The following is a 24,078-nucleotide window of genomic DNA, read 5'->3' on the forward strand; positions in this document are numbered from 1 at the left end:
GAGGGACTCACGTTTGAGGGGTTTCTTCTCTCACTTTGAATCCAGTAAGTGTGGGTTGATCCAGAGAAGAGGGGACACGTTGAAGAGTGGACAGGTAAATATTCTTTGGACCCGGAGGAGCAATGGAGTGGACTGTCACTTAGATTTCCAGGAGAACTTGAACGGTACATTTGGAGATTTATCCCCTGCTCAGCGTGAAGCTCAAACGATCCTTTCAGGGGAAGAAGGCCCAAACATCCATTTTGCATTCCCTGCTTAATGTGAAGCTCAAACAATCCTTCCAGGAGAAGAAGGCCCAACATCCAGTTTGCAGGGTGACTTCCTGCCGAGAGGCAAGGACAAAAAAAAAACAAGGTTAAAGCTCAGAGAGACAAAGACCCAGTTAGACTCAGCTAATCTAAGCCTGGCTAGAGTACCCAAAACTGGCAAACACTCTGGCGTCGAGGTAGTGACAGTCCACTGCTTAAGTACTCCTCCAGATAATGATCAAAAGAGTCGCAGGTGTGCAGGGAAGACCAACAAGGATAGGGCGCCACCTGGTGGTGGAGGGAGAGACAGACACAAAACAGACCACACAAACTGGATTCCTGACATCCAGTTACTTGATAAAGATGACACAGTGATGACAAATGTTACACAAGCCTCATTTTAAACAAAAAGAAACAATAACAATAACTTCTGCATTTATAGATGAAAAACATGTGATAAAAAGTGGTATTTGGAATGTGTAAAAAAAGAAAAAGTCTGGAATTTCGCCTTGAAAACATGTAGGACCCCTGTATCGCCTTCAGCAACCAGCTTCTCCCACATAATCACATCTTCCAGAGTCAGAAGATGTTAAATTCGATCCCTCCCACTTGCAGCTGCCTTTTATTTTTGTAGCTATTACTTTTGTTCTCCCATCAGCTTGGGCTATAAACACTCAGTTCAGGAAACAAGTTAAACTGACTGTAGCAGTGGGGAATATCATGCTATTATTTTAGCCTTTTTTCTCCTATTTCAATCACCTGAATGTCCTTAACTAAGAAAACAGTTCCCATTGTCGACCTCTGAGGATCTCCATTTAGAAAATATCAGAGAAATTATTCTGTGTGCGTAGGAGGTGAAATAAGATCTGACTTTACTTTCCCACACACACACCATCTTCCCACAGACTGTGATAAGTGTAACTGCTTTTAGTGTAAAGTCACTGAAACGCATGAGACATATACACTAAAGCAAATTCTCTGGCAGGATAATTACTGGACAAGCTGCCGATGCTCCCACAGTGTGGTCGTGATGGCAACACTGACAACCCACCTCTGCAGGAGGAGTAGGAGGAGAAGTCTGAAAATAAGGAAAGGAGACAAGGGGGCGGATGAGTAAGAAGAGCAAAGGATGAAAAGGAGCACGAGGGAGGGAGATTAGGAGGAGCAAAGGGTGGGAGAGTCGATGATGTGATTTTGGTGAGAAGACGTACAGCGGGACAAATGGAGGGATAGGAGGAGGACAGAAGAGGGAGCAGTGAGTATTTCCTCAAAAAAAGGAAACAGAATAGGATCAGACTTAAACTGCAAAGATGGAAACTAGGTGGTGTTAGTTATAGCAAGCAGCTGTGTCAACTCCACCATGCTGGGTCCCAATTAATCCCTTTACTGGAGGCTTTAAAACCCTGCTCCTCTCAGCTGTCTCATCTGTCTTATTCAAATAGCCCACCTCATGCTCATTAGCGGTCCGAGCCCACAGAGGCAAAAACAGTAGCGTATCCATGCATCCTGTGGAGCAAGGAACGCGATCATAACTGTAACACTTTACATTTTTCTTCTTCTATGACAACTCCTGCACCGCAGCCTTAACCAGACAATTTCCCAGGGACTTGATAGACTAGAATTGTAAGGATAAGACTTATGCTATGCTATAATCCAATAATTTGTTGGCATTCTACTGGATATTGGGATCCATCCATTAAAGTAATTACCTAACATAACATTTTATTAAATTAACGGATTTCTTACAGGTTATAATTCCTTTTTTTTTTTTTTTTTTTGGAACCTTCTTTCTGTAACGTATTTATTTGCTCAACCTCTTATTCCCTCTTATTCCCCTCTTATTAATTTGATCAATATTATCTTTAAACATATAAGGATCTACATTTAACCTAAAAAAAAAGTCTATAGGGCAGTGGAGGTCTATGAAACAATAACAGGCTGTTATGCTACTAATGCTGTAATCAAATTAAATTTAAACTATATCTAAGCCTTTTTGGCTCAAAAATTATCAAACAATCCCCTGAACGATAAAACCGTGTGGATCAGACATCATGCTTTATTTAAGTGAGATAAGAAGCAGAAGGCATTTTAATACCTGAAGATATTCCTGTCCATCTTTATTTCATTTCATTTATTGTTTATTTGAAAGGGGACAGTGTACATAAATCAACATTAAAACAATGTAAATATACCCGAGTTAGCTAAGGAGTGCTAATTTTCATCGGTAGTCCCCCAGCCAGGTAAAAAAAAAGGCAACCTTAAAAATAAACGCAAGTATAAAATCACAAGATAAAATTACAATACCAATTACATAAAAAAACATTATAGTTAAGAAATACAATTCATGTAAAATAATTATAAATTATTTAGATACACACAGAAGTCCTTAGTGTCCACAAATTTGGCTCTCTACAAGCCATTTTTTTTGCATTCTTTTTGAATGAAAATAATGACAAAGAGTCTCTGATGGTTTCTGGCACTGTGTTCCATTGCTGAGTTGAATAATGTTTAGTTTTTATCATGTTTCTCATTCTGAGCACACGTTAATGCAGCATTTGAACATTTTTTTTTCAGATTTCTTCTTATTTCAACATATTCTCATTATCAGTTCGTATGAAATCGTACGAAAAGTTATGCACACTATTTCGTACGTTTTGGACGTTTTTCCTCAAAAAACCACATCAGTGCGCATGCGCTGGCAGACAGAAAAAACAAGCAGATCCGCGGACGGACGTAAAACTGGGAAAAAACAGTGCAATCATCACTTATTCATGTCTCTAACTACGTTGCTTGCTGTTTTATATCTTAGGGTTAGGGTTAGGGCTAATTGTAATTTATATTCTATATTCGTGAATGGTGCGTCAGATGCGCATGCGCATACGACGAAAAAAACGTCCAAAATGTACGAAATTACGGTGCATAAGTTTTCGTACGATTTCATAAGAACTCATAATGAGAATACACTGCTTATTTGCACTTTTATCTGAAGATGTCTGATGACGTAACTTACCAACAAAAGCTGGTGTCATGGCTCAACTAAAATACTGCAATCCTGGAAAATTATTCAGTCTCACAGGAACTCATGTAACCTTGCCTGCAATATGAATTCTTGTGTTAACTGTGCGTTGCTAAACACATAAGAATCCATCTTGTCCTGCTGCAACCAATCGAGACTAAACCAAAACGTGTCGGCTAGTCCTGTTGCAGCATGATGTTTTAAGGTGGGTTATGCAGACGTGGAGTAAGCAGTAACAATGTAGAATGGAGCTTAGCTGCTGCTGTCACATCTGTCCTGTAAGGATCCGTAATTTTGTCTTTGAAAGAAGATCAGAAGGACTTGCTACATATGTTGAAAGGCATTTCACACCAAACCAAACTTTGGTAGGCAGGAACTAGGTGTCATTTGGCCCAATCAGCTCTGAAGGTTCTGCTACATGTCTCAACTTTACCCAGATTCAATAAGGCTCAGATTGACAATGTGCAGAAATAAGGCAAGAAGACTACACATTATAATCTGGCTTGCTAGGTTAGGACTCATAGACGGATTACTTAAGCCTAGATCTTATTTTCAGGAATGCATATGTACATTTTTACTGTTCTTCTCTGCAGAAAGGCTCAAACAGGAGAAGAATGCATTAAGATAAAGTTGTTCCCCTTATCAGAACTTCAAAGTTTATGACACGATTTTCTATTTTATGTCCTGCTGGGGAGATGTGAGGCACCCTGTACTGATTTTCTGTTTGATTTAAACACTTTTAGGATTGCATTTGGATCATCTTTTTTACACAGTATGTTTTAAATAATGATCTTTGAAACATTTCATTTGATCTGCTTTTGGTTGTTAAAACATAAAGCCTCTCAATAATCTTTCTGTATGAATGCCATCCTTTTGCATATGTGTTTTCACTTTGCTAACCCTGATAATATTTCATTGGTTGATGGAAACAAAGCTTACATACATTAATGAATGTGAAGTGCCGTGCATTCATCATAACCGATAAAGCATAATTATTCTGGAGCAACCCTGCAGTAGGATGCAGAGTCCTTGGCTTTCTCTCTTCTTAGATGTTTTTTTTTTATGAACAATGAATCATTCTTTATATGCCTCTTCACATTTTTTTTCAAAACAGAACAATTTATCTGAGTTTATTGAAAGAGAGGTTACAGTGTTCTAAGGCATTCTGGGAAAATATACCGTTTTGTTCACATTTCTTACAGATCAGAATACCATGTTTGTATTTCTAGACTTTTTATAATGTAGTTAAATTGATTGAGAACTTGATATTTTCATGTTTCTTTTTTGTGTTGGTTGATATTTTATAAATTGGAGGTACTATTATTCACTATATGTACATATTCCATATATAGTAAATGAAAATCATTGATATTCTGGTTCATTTGCATCTATGTTAGGGTAACGGCATGCGTCCAGTTACTATACGTCCCTGCATTTGTTCCATTGTTGCCCACGCAAAGCTATTTTTAGTTTCAGTGGCGTGTCAAGGTGTGATCAGGTTGCACGGTGTGTAAGTAGACTCTTCTTTGTCCTGTGTGATCACTTTAGACAGACGGCCACTAAAACTTTCATCAGTTGGGAGGTCAGATGTGTTTTACAACCCTTTTTTTAGGGGATAAGTGCTTTTTCTTTCAACTGGAATCCAAAAAACAAATGTATCAATTGAAGGAGACTTTTAAATCTCTGAAGGATTGTGTTGATATTAATGAATGTGAAGAATAATTGAATTCCCTTTGAATTTGATATTTAGTTCAGTTCTGCTAAAAAGAATTCTGGAATGGGATAAATAGGGAGACAGTAACAGCAGTTGTACAATGTACTTATAAAACTTAAAGCTGGAGAAAATAAGCCATGGTCAATAATTTAAACAAGTTTCCTATAATCTTATATATATATATATGATCTGTGCAAGGGCTGCACAGTGGCTCAGCGGGTAGCACTGCTGCCTAGCAGCAAGAAGTTTCTGGTTTCGATTCCCAGCCTTGGGTCTTTCTGCATGGAGTTTGCATGTTCTCCCTGAGCATGCGTGGGTTCTCTCCGGGTACTCCGGCTTCCTCCCACAGTCCAAAAACATGACTGTTAGGTTAATTAAGGTTAAGTGTCTAAAAATTCTCCTTAGGTGTGAGTGTGTGTGTGAATGGTTGTTTGTCCTGTTTGACTCTGCACTGCCCTGCGATGGACTGGTGACCCGTCGAGGGTTTCCCCCGCCTCTCGCCCATTGACACGCTTATCCCCACTTGGGATAAGCGTATCAGATAATGGATGGATGGATATTTTTTGCAATTAAGAGAAACAAAACAATGAAAACAGCAGAAAAAATTTGGCGGCATTGGTGAGAACACTGTACCAAATACATTTTCAGCATTGAGTTGCCTTATATGGCTTTGCAATGTTGGATGTTCCTATTTTGAAATTTAAGTCTTAGTTTGTCGTCTTAGTTTGCAATAATTTTGCTAATTTGCAAATAATATTTAACTGTTCATTTTTTCAGTGTTTGGTTTGTTGCAGGATGCGTCTGGGCTTTAAAATCCCAATCAGGTGATGATGATTTTAATGCATATCAATATTAGTCTGATGGGCAGAACCGGGCCAACATTAACAACATATGTTCTTGTTCAGTCGTTCTTTTTGTTTTAGGAGGGTGGGGGAAGGTTATTGGTCATGTGATAGTGATTCAGCACTGGATTGTGGGTGTTTAACCAGAGCAGAGTAGCAATATCAGTACTTTGGTTGCTTTTTCTCCAAAGGGTAAAGATGCAAATACCAGGTATTGGCTATAGCAGCAATATTAATATTCAGATCTTGACATCTGTGGATTGATACTCTTGATGGTGTCTATCCACACTACCAGAATACATTTGCCCTCCTCAAACTGTTTCTGCTCGTCATACAACCAGCATCCCAAATATATTTAGTCTGAATGGATCCTAATTCAGATCAATCCTACTTCCTTAAGCGGAACTTGATTAGCTGATGTTTAATACTGTAAATATATTTTTCGAATGATAATTTTTTGCAGTATAGCTTTAAAAAAAAACAATACTAAACATTGTGCCTTTTGAAGTATGATGAGTAAAGTGATCAGATGTAATAGAACAAATAAAAAAGAGGCTCTTTATCATATTTCTATGAAAAACAATATGTTGTTATCTTTGGATCGGATTTTATTGCTCATGCTTTTACTATTTGGTATGACCTGACACTTTGATCACAATGTAGTATGCAATTGTTTTATATAAATAAAGATTAAATGAATAAATACAGATTGAGCAGACCTTCCGTGCGTCTAAGGTGTGGCTTTGCTGGATAAAACCTTATTCATCTTATTTAAACAACCCAACTTGCCAGTTCCTGTTTTACTCCCGATAAAATCAAACTCTAACCTCTTTGCCCCATAGCTTTTGCAAATATGTGGCACAAAATAAAACTCCAAAATACACCATAGCCAGAGTGATCCTGTGGGATGAGGACTGTGGACAAGAGCCTTTCCTTATTTGAATTTAAAATAGCCCACACTGCCAGGCTTTCCTTTCTAATTTCATTTTATCCACTGAAAGATTAGTTTTTTCCACAGAGGATTTTACTCATCAAGCTTAAGAATATTCCTGCCGCTTATTGTTAATTTAACCAATTTGAATTTAATTAGTGCAATTTCATGTGTTATTGAGATAATATTCGTATCTTTCAGTGTAGCTAAAAAGCTTTGAACATTAAGGATTGAAGTTCTTAAGATTTAGGGATCTAGATTAAGCAGAACTTGATGTTCGGTGTCTTTTACAGCCATTTCTCCCCCAAATTTTCAGGATTGGGATTGGAATTACATCATCGCGTATGACTAGAGATTAATATAGGTGGTAAATTAGCACTGGAGAGGCAGAGGAGAGAATGTGAAGAATTTAAGGAACAGCTGAACATAAATCTGAGAGGGTTAAAAAGAGGAAGAGACGACTGCTGAGTCATCCTTAGACAGAACACAACATCTCCGACTCTTTCTCGTCACCATGAAGTGCCGCTGGCAGTCTCTCCTCCAAGCTGCTCCAAGTCCTCCTCAAATAAATATCTGCAGCTGAACCGGAAAACTATGAATAATTAATCTACTAACTAAGTCGCACTGAAACCCAAGTTCTTGCAGTTATTCGTTGACTTGTCAGCACGCCAGCTGCGCCAGAATCTGGCAGCTCAGTTTCCTATTGTCACCAGTGTGGTTGGGACCATGTTGCAGCCTTTTATTATTGCTAATATTATTATTAAAAAGTGATATTTGAAAATGTTTACGTCTGTTTTTGCTTTTCTGCAGGAAAGCCATCTCTAGATCAGGCCTCCATTACCTCGGCCCACCTCAGCCAACGTTCCCCCCAGCCTCCAACGGACCAAACAAGGAGCTCCGTACCTGTGTGGACTGGACGGTGAGACACTCAGACTAGCTTAGTTATTTGCATTTATTTACTTACTTGTGGAAAGTATAAAAAAAAAGTATAAAAACTTTTTAAAGTTTCCTATCTGTCTGAGTCACGCCATGACATTTACAGTTTCAATTTAACAGATTTGTCAGCAGACGGTTTCCCAGTCATACATTTCTGAGGATACAAAAAAAACAATCATTTCCCTCCTTTTCTTTATTTATAATGCGGGAAGATGTGTAAGCAGTGTGGGAGAGAAACTTTCATGTCACCGTTTCACAAGATATGACTTTTACAGCATTTAATGGATTTTGTTTATAAAACATGAATCATGAGACTGAAAAGCTGCTTTAAAATACTCTGTGCTGCAAAGAGTCGCAGGGGAGCTGGGGAAAATGTCAAGAGGCGACGGAAAGTACGCATAAGACGGTCCAAAAGTGCAGAAAGAGTTTGAGTTGGCATTTTTATTTGCAGATAAACCCCATTAGCTTTCACTTCCTACATAAACAGACGCTCTAAACTTGAAATCTAAAGTGCTCTGTGGTTCTGCACAAGTAAGTAATAACAGAAGGGCTGCAACTAACAATTATTTTGCAAATCCATTAATCTGTCGATTATTTTTTTGAATTAATCAATTAATAAATGGATAGCCAAAGGTTCCTTAGAGAAGATTTTTTCAAAATGAATCTGGGTCATTCTTAAACTTTTCCACTTGAGGAGTTCTGGATAGATCACATTGAGAGACAAAAACATTGTTTCTATCTTAAATGCAAAATGTTTATATATTATTTTACAGTTACTGCTGTAAGAGGGTTGCTCTGTCAGTTAAAGTTATAATTTACAGTTTCTATGCTTCAGTTAATGATTAATCCTTTCAGACAATCATCATTTTAGCCCTAAATAACAGCATTTATAAGTTTTCACCTTATAGTGAAAATAGTCACATTGTGATAAAATAATCTTTCATCTGGATCGCTTTATTCTAGAAATCAATGGTGCACATTTTTTGGGTTTCTCTGCTGATCACCTCCTGTAACCCTCTTTAGCCAATAAGATTTTCCTGTTGATTTAGAGCAGATGGAGATAGGGATCACAAACTGTTCCTCTCTGAACAATCTTTCCAGATTGTCCTGGGCCGTCTCTCATATTCCCTTCAGGTCAGTCCACCGGTTTTTGATGTTTAGGTTTGAAGAATCTAAACTCAAAGACCTGATGTATTGAGTATTAACTTTGTTAAATTGGTATAGCAATCAGCCATATTTGTTATTTCAACTTTGTGCAAACCAATGCCATGTTTCCTCTGCATTGAATCTCTGCCTTAGGGAACAGTGAGCAGCTTGCAGCACCCGGGGAGCTCTCTGGGGTTTAGGATCTTCTTCATGGACCCAGGGGGGTAGTCAGTGGGATCCAAACCAGAGCCTTCCAAGAACTGAAGCGCCCTTCTTTGTGGGCTAACTCTTCTTTTCTATAATAGAAACCAACTGGGACTCAATTTGACTTAAATACGTAGGACTTGTGAATTGACTTGGAATTGAGTACCTTTACTTGAAATAAATTCATGCTCTTCCAGAACAACTCATTATGAATATAACAGTGGACATGCAGTACTTCCACATGTCCAACAGGACCATTTTATTGTGGAAAAACTAAGGTTGTCACGATACTAAACTTTTCAACTCGATACCGATACTAAGGAAAATATTAGATACTCGATACCATTTTCGATACCACAAGGATAAAATTTCAACAGAAATATTTTGATAAATAATTAAAATACAATAAATAAATAAATACAATAAACAATAAGAACAACATTTTGAGGTTGTTTGCTGTGCACAGTATTTAGCAAGCTTGATAAAAAACTTACAAAATTAAAATTAAGTTTTCCTTACTTGGCTATGCTTTGCACACATAACAATGACACTAGCCAAACCAGTTAAGAAACAAAAATAATTCTCAGCAGCTGCACCTGTTACAAAAAAAGTCTGAAACTGAAAAGTGCACAGAATTATTCGATCCCACAGTGTTCAGAAAGTGCATTTTCCTCTATTCTGCACTTTAGATGAATGACTGTTTAGGTGCGACTGGTACTTGATACTTTTGAAAATCAGTATTGTATCCGGATACAACATTTCAGTATCGATACTTTTTTGAGTATCGATACTTTTGACAACCCTAGGAAAAACACAATCTTAAATCCCGCTAGATTAAAAAAACAAAACTCTGTGTGATGGTAGGATAGAAAATATATGTAGATGTTGGCTCTCCAAAAGTGATTTTTGGGGACTTCTTCTTATGATCCTCCTCTGGTTGGTGACCAGATAGGTTTGGGTTATCATCCAGTCTGGGGGCCAGTGGCTAAAGCATATTAATGAAATCCTGTAAACGGTGATCCTACATGGAGAATAAAATGCTTAAATGCCTCGGGTACATCTATTTAAGTTAGACCCCCTTCTTTTTGTTGTCCTTTTGAGATAAAATCATTTTTCACATATTTCAGCAAGCCTTTAATCTTAGGAGGGAAAAAAATCCCAATTTAACAAGCACCCAGACTTTTTATCTATTGATTTGATTTAGTTTTGTTGGTGATGTATGTTGTTGTTCCAGTTATGCTGAGCTGCTTTTAGACTTTCACACAGTAACAAGTGTTGGAAGAATGGAAAATTAAAACCTCCCTCTCACTCTCAGGCCTGTTTATTATGACTACAGGATGTTTACTTAAACCTTAAAAACCAAAGGAATTTAATATCCCCAAATATTTCAAGTATCAATAATAATAATAATAAGGTGCCACGGGTGTAATGATGTGTCGTCGTGAGTAGATCAGCTCTCAGGACATCATATATCATTAATGAGCTGCAAATAAAACATGCTTTATTATTAATGAGAATGTGTTAACTGTTTTGGGAACACATGGAGCTACCTGCAGGGACATTTCCAGCACATCCTTACTAACCTTTAAATCTCTGCATGATGCATGCTCATTCATTTATATACATACACTCTATATATGTGTGACTGGTCATTATTTTCTAACACATTTCTTAAAGTCATACTACAAGATATATCCCCCCCGAAACGTTAATGTCTTTGTCTCTGTGGAAAATAGCACAAGTCAACCAACTTCAGACAGCATCTTAACAAGCACAGCAGATGCGCCGAGCTGTCCCCTCCTAAACGGCACAGTGGTTGGACGCGGCACCCACTGCTATCTTAGATTTGTTTCTGAGGATGAGCCAGACTTTCTTTCCATTTAATTCACGATTCTCCACACAAAGCAGGCTGTTTGAAGTCCAGCTCTGTAAGTGTGGCTCTATTTAACTCAAAAGTTTTGAATTACCCAATCAGAACCATAAAAAACTCTGATGACATCATCGTTTCCTAAAGTGCTTTAGAGTAACAGTGCAGGAAAACCTTTCACTTTGGAAACTTTGCTCTGATTTTTTGTTTAATTTTATATTAAACACAGAAGAACAGCATTTGTGGGGTTTTTTTAAATAGGGGATCTAATGTCAGGGGATTTATTTGATGTTTTTGTGACATAAAAATCAGCTTTTCTGATTTTCTTTGAAGCTCCATTTTTTACATCCCTTCATGTGTTGGTATCGATTTATTATGTGTGTGCCGAGCGTTAACTGCTGCTTCTGAAGTGTTTTCTGCTGCAGTGAAATTACCTTACTACTCAGCAACCGCATTTATGCACTCGACACTTACTCCCCGTAATCTTCTCTAAGTGTTTCTGTGCATTTGATTGCAGATTTATATACGACTGAACAACAACTAGGAGGACTGGGAAGGGAGACATGCAGGTGGATCATGGCTGCCTATTAAGTGATAATTCTACCCTCTTTCTCCTCCTGTGACTCTGCAGGAGAACGCAGTGAACGGAGATCACTTGTGGACAGAGACGAGTTGTTCAGGAGATCTCTGTTATCTTGGGGAGGACGCTTGTCTCCTAAAGACCACAGTGAGTATGGACTGATCACGTCTCCGCGTATGTGCAAACTGGGAAAGAAGAAGCAGGTGGTTTTCCTAGGATTTTATTTCTGCATCTATCTGGTCCTCGAGCTGTTAGCTGTCTTTCTTTCTTCTAAAAAAAAAAAATCCATCGTCTCTGAATTATAAATAATTCAGTTCAACTTTGAGACCATCTGAACTGAATACTAATGCTGGGAATACATGAATATTCGATCTATAGAGTTTAAACAAGTCACTCATTTTAATCCTCTGATATTTTTTATGCACAGATTTTACAACTTTTCATTCTGATTATATATGAAATGTTTAGTTAGTATTATTACCCGATTTATCACTTAAAGCTTTTGCTTTTAATGGCCTTTTCAAATCTTGAAGCACAAATAAAAGAGTTTCTAAAGAGCTCGGAAAATTGCTTGATTTAGATGTGAAGAAATATGGACGTTTTCTAACTTTCTTTTCCATCTAACTGAATTAAAGTAGTATTTAGTAATCCATCTTTCTGGTTTGCCTTTTAAAATTTGTCTATTTTATATAATTTATTTCCTTTTAACATTTTGTGTTTTTTTTATTTGTTGGCTGGAAAAGGGCTTAAATTCTTGTGTTTATTTTAGAAATATTGAGAAATATGCGTTGAAATAAAGAAGCAATGATAAAATTGTTCTTGGATTATTTACTTGCTCTCGTAGATCCAGACTAATTTGACTTATTTTTTTTTAATCAATCTTCAGGATTTATGAATAAATTTGTTTTTAAACAGGGGACTTTTGTTTATTTTTGTTTTTTGCATATTTTCAGTCCAACTCCTGATTATTAACTGTGGAATACTTTATTTTATAGGTGCAAAAAGCCTTAAATTAAATTAATCTTTAATGGCACTAGCATATAGGATTTTCACGATGCTAAAAATTCAACCCAACAATATCCAGGAAAATATTTGATATTTAAATCCATTTCAATACCATTGGGATAAAAAATGCTTAACAATTAAAGGTATAGTGGAGGATTTTTGCAAATTTTTGAAAAGACCCACCCCCTCCACTTAAAAAAAAGGCACTTTCACAACACTGTACCCAATTAAATACCTAAATGCCTCGTCTATTAAATTTCTCCTTGTGCACGCTCTGTTTAAAAGTTCCTGCTTGCATCGCTCATACCAGCTTACTGTGTCTTAATGTCCGTCCTAACCCCTAAATCCCTCAATCACTACATAGAGCGGGGACTTCATAGTGGACTTTATACTGAACTCAGTTGAGTTACCACACCAAAATGATTGACAATTAGGAGGAGCGCTTATGTTGTTGATCCACCTGGAAAAAAGAACATCCTCCCCATACCTTTAAAGGTTTCAAAAAAACATTTTACTTTGAAAAAGCGCAAAGATTCCAGTTAGATAAATGTGCAAAATAAATAACCCAAAAAACTAAGATTAACAATAGCAAAAATAGGCAAAAACATTTACCTTTAGTATCAATACTATGCCAAACTACTATTGTATCTGGATACTTTTCATAGTGTTGTTACTTTTGACAGCTCTACTTGCATAATTCATCACAGATTTCAGTTTTAACCTCTTAAGCTCTACAGCTCTTTTTAAGGTTTCTGCTCGAAAATGACACACCCAAAATGAATAGAGTACAGCTCTGCATCTACAATTATTATTTGAGTAATTTTGGTGTCATAATAAAGGGAACATCTGGGACTTTTGTTCAAGTGTATAAGTATCAGTATTTATGTCATTAGCCCAGAGTAAATTAAGAAGGAACACAAGAAAAAATGACTAATTTCACTTCCGCCTAAAAAAAGCCTCACTTTTTCAATGAATATCTCTTTAAAATGATGCAGATGGAGGTAAAAATCTATATCCAAGCATTGCACAATGTATGACCATTATCTCTGTAATTTTGCTGTACTTCATAAGGACCAATCTTTGCAGAGGTTTTAGTACAGACTATTCAGGCGGGCTTTCCAAAATGGCCATCTTGGCACATTTTGGCACCACCTGTTCCAGGTTAGAGGTTTTTGATGTCATTCATGTCATTATTATAGTTTTTTTTTTTTTTAGATTTTTCCACTGTGTGTCATCTCGTGTTAAATAAGCGTTTTCAGAAAAGCTCTATATGCAGGCTAATATCTCGGCAGTGGATTGGTCGATTTAGATGATTGACATCTCGTTCGAACCGTTAGAGCCAATAGAATGTCGAGGTCATACTGAAATTTGTGTCAGACACAGGATTGGCTAACTATAAGGAAGCAAATGCATCAAATGCTAAACAAACTTTTTTATGTTCGTCCAATAGGAAGTCTCCTAGTAAAAAATGTGAAGTTAGATTGAAGTTGGTAAGAGTTGAAAACTAACGGAGGCATGTTGGACTTACTAAATCCAGCTTTTTTACTTTCAATTACAAGTCTTCACATAATTGCAAAGGTCAGACACAATTTCTGTCAGTAATTTTAAGTAAGCGGTTGTTTATGTTTGTATTCTTTGGCTGCTGGTTCACTCAAGTAATAGTAGTGCTGTTGAAATCGTCTGGATCTTAGCTTTCATATAATATGCTGTTTGTTCGTCTACCATGAAGTATCAGAGAGGTAGCGATGGAAATGTGCAGAGGAGGTGGACGCTCTGACGTTTTTGATATTTATACATCAATATGCTTGGTGTTTGGGTTGTGTTTAGTGTATGTTAAAATGACTTTTATCTGCTTGTAGCACAGTTTCTCCTTTTTAATTTGATGTATGGTATGGCTACATTGGTACATAATTAGTGCAGCATTGTGCCCCAATTGGGGGACCTTGAAGTTCAAATATCAAACTTTTATTTCTATAACCTTTTTTCTGTGGAGAACCATTTGATTTTTTTTCTTTCTAACCGTATTTTTATTTGTAATTTGATATTCAGTGTTATATAAGAAATCAAAGTATTTTCAGTACAAGATGTCACTGCATGGAAAGATTCATTTCTGCACTTCATCATGTGAAGTTTCTTTGACTTAAATCACATAGTCCATAAAATGATTAGACTTTCCAATGCAGGATCATTGTAACCCCAAATGTCTGTTACATTTATACCAGCTGTGTTTTACAGCATAAAAACCCTGACAGCAGTGAAACCTTCCTGCTGAGAGGCATTAACAGCAAACATGTTTAAATTACAGGTATAGTGAACCCTGTGTCCATTTACACACCTCTTCCAGAGAATGGCTGCTATTATAACATCGGCCTGAGAAACAACCATCACTTTCACAATAAAATAATGACACATCTGAGCATTACCTGCAGCGAGGCGATTACAGCAGGTTTAGAAGAACACGACTGGACTTCAGACGAGAAGATTGCTCTAACATCCAGGCTCATTTGTGCTAGTTTCTTTGTCAGTAAATTACATAATTTTTTAAACTGAAGTAAGGGTTGATACACTAAAATATGTTCAGTGATTTAAGGTTGGTTTACTTGTTGCCAGTTCTATAACGCTTATTTTCATTATATATAATAATGAATAATATAGTATAGTAAAGCTAATTTTTAACGGGTAGATTACAACTTTTTTTTTTACTATTTAAGATTTCAATTAGAAAACGTCTCTCTTATATTTGCCTTTATTGATTTGTAATCAGTGATTTTTATTTTGATCTCAGTCTGAAAGTGAAAGTTTTCTTAAAAAAAAAGAAGAAAAAAGGATGTTTAATCATCCGTCTAGCATTAAGTGGTGCCATTAAAAGTGACCCTTCAGCGTGGAGATCAGACTGCACCGTTATTAACTATCATCATCATGTCAGTAGAGATAGTACCCTTACATCATAAGTGTTTGTGCTTCACTAGAAGCACCATGTGATCAATGATTGTTGAACGTATCATCAGTGGTTTGTGTGTCTCACTCCGCTTTTTGCTCCCTGTGTGTCCTTTAAGAAGTCGGCCCCCAGGAGGAAATGCGCCGCTTGTAAGATCGTTGTTCACACCAGCTGCATAGAGCAGCTAGAAAAGGTACGGCACTCAAACACCAACCCACTAACGCTGCCCATCCTTCACGTCTGACGTTTATTGCTTTAGAATTGAATTCAGTCCACCCTTATTCCCCACAAATTCTGTCGAGCCACTTTCAGGCCCCAGATAAATGCTTTCAGACTCATGAACGCGGCCCGTCTCTCTGTTCAGATTAACTTCAGATGCAAGCCGACCTTCAGGGAAGGAGGATCCCGATGCCTCCGAGATGTGAGTGTTTCTTCCTGTCAGCATGTGTGTGTGGCTGTAAACATGAGGAATCACGGCCCTGCGTGTGATTGTCTGCCGACAGAACGTATTGAGACACCATTGGGTCCACAGGCGGCGGCAGGAGGGCAAATGTAAACAGTGTGGGAAGGTAGGTTCACCACGACGCAGAGACGCTCCTGAAGTCATTGAACAGAGACAGAACAGAAAAAAAACTCACTGTGAATCTTTGTTCTTTCAGAGTTTTCAGCAGAAGTTCTTCCACAGTAAAGAAATCATCGCCATCAGTTGTTCTTGGTGTAAACAGGCTGTAAGTAACTCATTTATCTTAATAATTGAGTTATTTTGTCAGGGCTCAGAACAGGGAACCCAGTATTCAAATAGGCTGACAGTATGATATTTCAAAAGAGATTTATTTAAAACAGATGGATCCGCAGTTAGCAGCTAGAGCGTCTAAGGCAGGAACCTCTGGTCTTAAAGTTCAGTCTGTGCCCAGAGGGCGAGGTTGATTCCAACTGGTCGACTGTCAGCAAGACGCAGGGAACGCTGCCTAGAGATTCCCAGATGTTGAAGCCCTGATGACTGAAGAACAGCAGGAGATCAGATCCAAGCAGACAAAGGAAGGCAGGATGATCCAGAGGGCGAAGCCAAAGCCGGTATCAAGGAGATTCCAAGAAGTCCAGACCAGAAGATCAGAGATCCAAAGAGGCACCGAATGGAAATCCAGGGCAGTTTCAGGGTCGTCAATAGGCAGAATCTAGGAGGAGTCCGAAGACAGGTCGGGCAAACAGATCAGAACAGGGACAGGCAGGCTCAGAGGTCCGAAGGCAGATTGGGTCACAATCAGGCAAACAGAAAACACTACGACTCACTAGAAGACTCTCACCAAGGGCTGGAATAATCTGGAACCGTTGACTGGAAGCAGGCAGGTTAAAAAGAGACTGGGGCAGGTGTCACAGAGGAGTAGATATCAGAAACTGGGCGAAGCTTGGCAGGTGAATGGAATGAACAGTCAAGTTAGTCATCAGCGCCAAGAATCATAAACGGATTTTCACTGAAGAACGGAGCCTTTTTCCTTCACAGTAACCCAACAATAAGATCTATGATGTGTTTAGTCTCACCTTTAATCAAATCTGAACTCGTCTTTCATAATTTTTCCCTAAAATCTCAACAGTTTTCACAATCTGGTCCCATTTACTAATTTGTAAACCCTTAAGTTCTTCCTCTGACGTAGAGAGTTAGTGCATTGCCTCCCCAGGTTTTCATTGCGTTTGTGCAGGTTTGGCCTTTCCTTCCTGATGCCACTAGAGGAGGAAGAGGGGCCCGTAACCACATGTTCTCTACCATATTTAAGATTAGGTTTAATGGGATTTTTCTAAATATGCATCCTTTGTTTCACGCGAACAAACTCTACTCACTCTAACAGCTAATAATTGTTTTTTTAGTGAATGGACCCTAAGATGTAACATTTGCTTCATTAGTAGGGTTTGGAGATTGTTTAAGTTACTCTTATTGTATGATAGCAAGTTAAACTCCAGATGTTTTAGCCTCCCTTCCTCTAATTCTGGTTATCAGCATTTTTAGACTGAGCTATTTTTTAAGGAAAAACTGACATCCGCTTGATTAATATGTAAGATTTTCTTTTCCATTTTGAAGAAAGAATTAACAACTCATGGATTACTAATCATGAGGTTTTTATTCAGTTTTGCTGCATTTATCATTCAGTGTGAGGATTATTTGTTATGACTCTAAGTGCTTTAATGTTAATGACTCATTTGTTAATGTGCAATCCTTTATTTTAATGGCTTTCAACTAAAGGATCTGAATATATTCTTCTACAATTTTGTTTTCAAGCACATACTTTCTTTTAATTTAACGTCAGCCTTGGATTGAAAGTCAATTCTGCGTCTTTCAAATCATGTTTATCATTGATTTCTTTAGCTTCTAGGTATTTATATATGCATTAAATGTTTCTAGAGATGAAGAGAGATGCATGATTTCCAAACATGGAAACAGCTGGGTGATTTCTGACATAATGAACCTTTAAAAACCCTAAACGTTTAAAAATGTCGAAAATTAGACACTGGGGGTCTATTAATTCAAAACGATTAAAGTTTGTCTGTTTTTTTTCCAGTTCCACAATAAGGTGACGTGTTTCATGCTGCACCAGATTGAGGAGCCCTGTTCGCTGGGGGCCCACGCTGGAGTCATCGTGCCTCCATCCTGGATCATCAAAGTCAGGAAACCACAGGTGTGAAAGCAGAGCTCCAACACCGCCACATTCCTGACTTAACAAAGTTCACCAGCTGTCATCTGGTGATGATAATGCAAAGTGACCTCAGTGGGTCTAAATTTGAGAAGCGGCCTGTCGATGGCTTGTGGAGATGACGTGATGTGATCCGACGTAGGTCGGATCTCCAGGGGAAGTTTATGTCTCTGTTTGAGCTCCCTCCTGCACGCACCAATGCAGGGAAATGTCTCCCGCAGACGAGTCGCCTGCTTCATTGCTCTTCTAATCAGCGTCAGAACGGACGTGTTGACAGTGAACTAACGGCTAAACTCTGACTCTGTGTGTCCCAGAGCTCCCTGAAGAACTCGGCCAGGAGGAAAAAACGGACGTCTTTCAAACGAAGGGCGAGCAAGAAAGGACTGGATGTGAGTGAGGAGAAGCTCCTGTCCATTCACCGGCTGTTAAATGCACCAGCAGAGACAGAGGTGGTCTTTATGAAGCCCAAAAGAGTAGTTAAGCTTGTTTTAGAAAAAGAAATCATAACTGATTTTTTTTAGTAAATTTGGAATTTAATAAATTTTATCTGTTTTATACAAATACAATTTTTTTATTTTCAGATTTATATTAAATTTCTTTTTACTTGAGGTTGAGACAAACATTTTTTTTTAGAATTTTTTTTTTCTGTTTTTAAAGTTAAACATTTCTTGGATTTAAACTTAGACTTTTTAGATAGAAGAAAAAATACTTAAAAACAGTAATAATATAACTACATTGGCACTGTTCTCAGCTCAAGTCATTCTTTCTTTGATAGAAAAAATATATAATTTGTACTTCAAGAAAGTGAGATATTTATTTTCATCTGTTATCTATAAAAATGTTTTATTTTATTTTTAAAGATTATAGATTTATGGTTCTTTTTAATTCCATGATTTTCAATCGCTTAGAAGCAGGAAAGGAGTCGTGACATGGGACGATCACTGATGATAAAAACACAGACATACTCTTTTAGTTTTTTATATGCAGATATTTATGATTATCCTTTCCTTGAATTAGATTAAAGATTAGTGGTGACACCTACAGTTTTATTAAACTCATGACAAAAAGAAGCTAAATTAAAGTACCATTATTTATCTAAATGTGCTGCCAGGAGATCTAAGCCACTGATTGAAACAAAAACACACTAGATTGAACCTTTTATCAATAAGATGTGTTTTTCTTTGAAAACTCTGGATGACCTCATATCAAAGGGGCACAGCATCCTAAACCTTCAATATATGAATTTGATCATAAGATGTATGTAAAAAAAAAAAACCTGTGTTTGAATCATTTTTCGTTCATTTATAAAATTAGAAAAAAATCTTTGTTAATTATTGTTTTCATTCTAGGTTACCTCCTGAGTCTTATGTATATTTCTGGGGAAAAAAATGTATGAAAGTATCTTTCTAATGTAATTTTTTGCAAACCATGGTCATACATTTCTTGAAAAAGCCACCTCTGATTGGCCAATCAGGCCTTATGACGACTCCCCAGCCTGCAAGCTCAAATGACTTCCAGACAGTAGTCTAGTCGTAAAAAATACATAGTTTATTTAACCTAAAGCAACTTGAACTTCACCAAGGCACCTTACAGTAGAACTGCAGTCAGTCCCTGGACTGGCATGGCTATCACTGCCCCTACATAGTTGGAGAAAAATGTAGAGGATGAATGTCTCACTGGGATCAGCTTCATAGTCATGGCAGACCACTTCTTTGATTTTATTTATTTTGCTCAGGCTACTCGTAAGCCCACAGCCTGCCAAATGTTGAAAAGGATATATTATTGCCATTGCTGCTAATATATAGTAGAAATGTTACACATTAAGTAATAAAATGGCGATGGTCATTTAAGAAGGGGGATGATTTTTAAGCTTGTTTTAAGAAGGGGGATTCCATCCCCCCTCAACTCGAGTACTGCTTCCAGAAATAAAACAAAAAAGATCCAGAGGAGGTTTGGTTGAAACTCTTTAGAATCACTTTACCACATTTTTTAAATGTTTTGTACAGAGAAATTCGGAGAGAAGAGGCGTTATTTCCACTTTAAGACCTTAAATAGTTCTGTTTCACTTTTCAAAACCTCTTAGGGATTTTTTGGAGGCTGTGGTTTTCAGTTTAGTTTTTACATCAGAAAACAGACAATTCTAAACTTCATTTTCTACTTTGAAAGAAAAACAGACAGCTGTAAAAATAAATAGACGGTTTAAAAGTTAAAATCTATTATGAAATATGAGCTATTTTATATAAACTATGTCTGATTAATTTAACATTTAAAAAATGTGAAGCTCTTATCCAACGACAGTTTATTTAAAAGTTTCTGTTTAATGAAAAAGTAAAACCTCCCTATCAGGGCCTTGGATGAGAAAAATGTTCTCATATTGGAAATCCACTTAAGACATAATTTGACCATCAATACACCACTTGAATCAGCCAGTGGAAGTTGTTAGAACTTTTAATAATTTGTTTTTGCCTCCAGCTAGTCATCTAATAACTAATTACAGTTCTGCAAATACATCAGAAGCACCAAACTTTGAGCCATTATTAAGCTATTCAGCCAGAAATTATAAGAACTTTCTTGATTTCTTTCCTAAAGCCAGATGTAGTGGATCTGCATCGTGTCGACTGGGATTTACCTCCTGCTTTCTGACTCGGCTTTAGTTTATTTTTTCACTCTTTAAAAATGTTCTTCTTCTCTGTAGGACTCAAAATGGCGTCCGTTCATCCTGAAACCCCTCCCTTCTCCTCTCATGAAACCCGTCTTGGTTTTTGTAAATCCAAAAAGCGGAGGAAACCAGGTGAGGGAACCTTACAAAAAACATTAGGCTCAGTCAAACTGACCTTATATAACCTAATTAACTAGTAAAATGAACTGTTAAATATGAGGTCATCTGTTTACCAGTTAGGTTCGTCTAAACATAATGTGTTATATTCTGTCCAATGCTCATTAAAAGTAAGTTTAGATATCATGAACTTAAAAAGAAGAGTCATACATGTATTGACCTACAGGGTGCCAAGCTGTTACAGATGTTCATGTGGATCCTAAACCCCAGGCAGGTGTTCGACCTGTCCCAAGGTGGACTTCGAGAGGCGTGAGTAATCTTGTTTTTTTAGAGCTCTAACTCTGACCTGCAGAGCTTTTTGTTCTCAGAGTTTACAGCCTTATGATCAAGAGACAGTATCTTAAAATCGGAACTCTTTGAGATATTGAAGGTTTTAAAGAGCCTGAAACAATTTAAAGTAAGGAATGTTGAGGTGAAGTGTGAAGGAACAGCTGTTAATCTGCATGTTTAAGGATGGGGGAGAAAACTCAAAATAATATGATGACATTGTCATGATTTTACTAAAGTTCAGACCCAAATGCAGAAGACCAAACAGGGAGACTAGTAGAAAAGGTTTAACAGGTTTTATTGAAGAAATAATGCAGAGAGAAGTGTTGCTCTGAACACCGCTCAACCGGAACTGAAAAGTGAGGGGAAGACACAGCGGTTAGTTCAGGCTCAGTGGGAAATTTGATTCCTGAACTTGGAGAAGAGGATCTGGTTGCCGAGTCACGTTTCCAGAGAAGTTGTTGAATCTTTGACTCCAGTCTGTATGCTGTAGTTCCAGTGTTTGTCTGATTCGGTGGAGGGCGGAACAGGGTTTACCCAGAATGTGGTTGTTTGTAGGTGGACGGAGAAGCTGACTGCCACTCAGATTTCCTGCAGTACTTGAACGGGTCTTAGTGAAGATGAATCCCTTTCTCAGTGTGAAGCTCAAACGATCTCTTGGGAAAGTGGATCCAAACCTTCTGTTTGTAACCCCCGCTCAGCTTGAAGCTCTGTTGATCCTTCCAGGGAGAGAAGGTCCGAAAAATCCAGTTTGCAGGATGACTTCCTGCCGAGAGGCAAAGACAAAAACAATGTTAAAACTCAGGTTGACAAGAACTCAGTTTGACTCAGCAAAACTCAGCTTGGGTAGAGTACCCAAAACTGGCAAACACTCTGGCGTTGAGGTAGTGGCAGTCAGCAGCTTAAGAACACTCCGTTAACGAGGAAACCATCAGCAGGTGTGTGAGGAGGCGGACCAGAACCAGGCGCCTCCTGGTGGAGGAAGGGAGACGAACACAGAAACACAAACACACAGACAGGAGCCCCCGACAGACACGCTACAGTTCAATAACTTCATGAAACTTCACACCTCTCAATTATCAGCAGGTGTATTATCATATTTTGCCATTTCATCTTTTGAGTTTTCCTTTTATTAATGTTCTTTCTGGATCCCAGGAGGTTTCCACTTTGGTATTTTTTTAAGAAAGTACATGAGTTTTAGAATTGAGTGAGGAAAATAAAATTATTTTGACATTTAAAGTGCAAAGTATGTGTGTGTATTACTTCCAAATGTTTTTCTCATTTTGATTCTAATTTTAATTCTTAGGTTGGAACTGTATCGCAAAGTGCCAAACCTGAGGATCCTGGCCTGCGGTGGAGACGGCACAGTAAGCCTCTGTTCTGCTCTTCCTCTTTTTCATCAATTCTTGTTTTGTTTTTGTTTTCTTGTTTTTTTTTTCACCACGTTCCTGGAGCTTTCTTTGCCTCTCCATAGGTGGGGTGGATTCTCTCTGCTCTCGATGAGCTGCAGATGAATCCTCAACCTCCGGTCGCTGTGCTTCCTCTGGGAACAGGAAATGACCTCGCCAGAACGCTCAACTGGGGTGGGGTGAGTTTCCATCCTTCACTTCTGTTGGAGAGTCGATGCTAAATTGGTTTATCCTCCAATTATGCGTTTCAGTTTTGCACAGCAGGTGAAAATAACCGAGCAGCAACTCAGGAAACGTCTCAAGTCATTTGTCTTTTTTTACCTCATGACCTGATTTCCATAAGCATTGAAAATAAATCAGGGTTTACTTCCTCAACACCTCTGGGAGTTGCAGGGAAACCCACATTCCAGGATGTCTGAGCGCCATTCCGGTGCATTTCAAGCCTTGACCTGTGTTTGACTTCCTCGAAGCTGTTGACACATCAAACAAAGAAGATACAGCTGATATTATACCAGTTTCCTTATAAAACCTTCTGCTATTTTTTCTTTTTGAATACCCTAAGGTTATTACACTAAAGCGTAAAATTAAGACACTTCAAATAAAATGAAAAGATCCATCAAATCAGTAGAGGTTTTATTGGATAGCTGGATTTGTTTTCCTCAACATACAGTGGTCTTCTTCTTCAACAGATTAAAATACCTGAGCCGTTGGTCTTTGCAGCTCCTCCTAAATTGACTCCAAAAATACATAAAATGTAAGATCCTACTAGTAATGTACTAAAAATATCTTTCCTAATGCAGACCTTTCAAAAAGTAGGTTTGTTTCTAAGCTGGAGGCATTTCAAACGTGAATAAGAAGTCGTACCACCGTCTCATTAGACGAATGCATACATTTTCATACCCAAACCTACTAAATAGGTCTTCATATAAATTTATGGATTAAGATTATTCTTCAGCAGTAGAGAGGAGGGTTTACAGTATGTAGCTCATCTGTGCTGTGATATAAAGCCATAACAGTGACAGTTTTATTAATAGCGTGTGAGCAGAGGGTAATTGGTTACGTTTTTTTTAATTACCGAAGAACTCGCCTCAATAAGAGCGAAGCTGTTTGATGAGCTGTTCGTCTGAGCGTGCTCGGCGCTGACGCGGCGAGGACATCCAGATGACTTTGTCAGCTCGGGAGATTTTTCCTATAGTCGGGGAGATTGATGCTTTGTGAGGAGATTAGACTGATAGACAATTCCTAGCTACCATATGTGCAACAGCCCTGTCCTTTTCATCCTCTGCATGTTTCTGTTTGCATCGCTCCTAACCGCTTCTTGCTTAATTTCCTTCATATTTTTTTTCTTTCCATCCCTTTGTTATCTGAGTCATTACTTTTATCTTTATCTTTTCTGCAGCTCAGTATTTAACTAAAGTTGTCCTTTGCTGGTCTCTGCAGTTAGTCTGTCCTTGA

The 24,078-nt window shown here is 37.8% G+C and overlaps 1 protein-coding gene across 1 annotated transcript in view; it reads left to right on the forward strand.

Moving 5' to 3' along the window:
- dgki (diacylglycerol kinase, iota) overlaps window positions 1–24,078 on the forward strand; it is a 95,594-nt gene that overhangs the window by 44,105 nt on the left and 27,411 nt on the right. Inside the window, exons 2-13 of the mRNA XM_015376579.1 lie at window positions 7,562–7,670; window positions 11,536–11,631; window positions 15,546–15,620; window positions 15,792–15,848; window positions 15,931–15,996; window positions 16,087–16,155; window positions 17,980–18,096; window positions 18,426–18,500; window positions 20,807–20,902; window positions 21,114–21,196; window positions 22,521–22,581; window positions 22,689–22,802. Of these exons, the coding sequence (XP_015232065.1) occupies window positions 7,562–7,670; window positions 11,536–11,631; window positions 15,546–15,620; window positions 15,792–15,848; window positions 15,931–15,996; window positions 16,087–16,155; window positions 17,980–18,096; window positions 18,426–18,500; window positions 20,807–20,902; window positions 21,114–21,196; window positions 22,521–22,581; window positions 22,689–22,802 (1,018 nt within the window). The remainder of the gene's footprint in view (window positions 1–7,561; window positions 7,671–11,535; window positions 11,632–15,545; window positions 15,621–15,791; window positions 15,849–15,930; window positions 15,997–16,086; window positions 16,156–17,979; window positions 18,097–18,425; window positions 18,501–20,806; window positions 20,903–21,113; window positions 21,197–22,520; window positions 22,582–22,688; window positions 22,803–24,078) is intronic.

This window comes from Cyprinodon variegatus, unplaced genomic scaffold, assembly GCF_000732505.1.
Source record: "Cyprinodon variegatus isolate N-32 unplaced genomic scaffold, C_variegatus-1.0 Scaffold7, whole genome shotgun sequence".
NCBI classification, from domain to species: domain Eukaryota; kingdom Metazoa; phylum Chordata; class Actinopteri; order Cyprinodontiformes; family Cyprinodontidae; genus Cyprinodon; species Cyprinodon variegatus.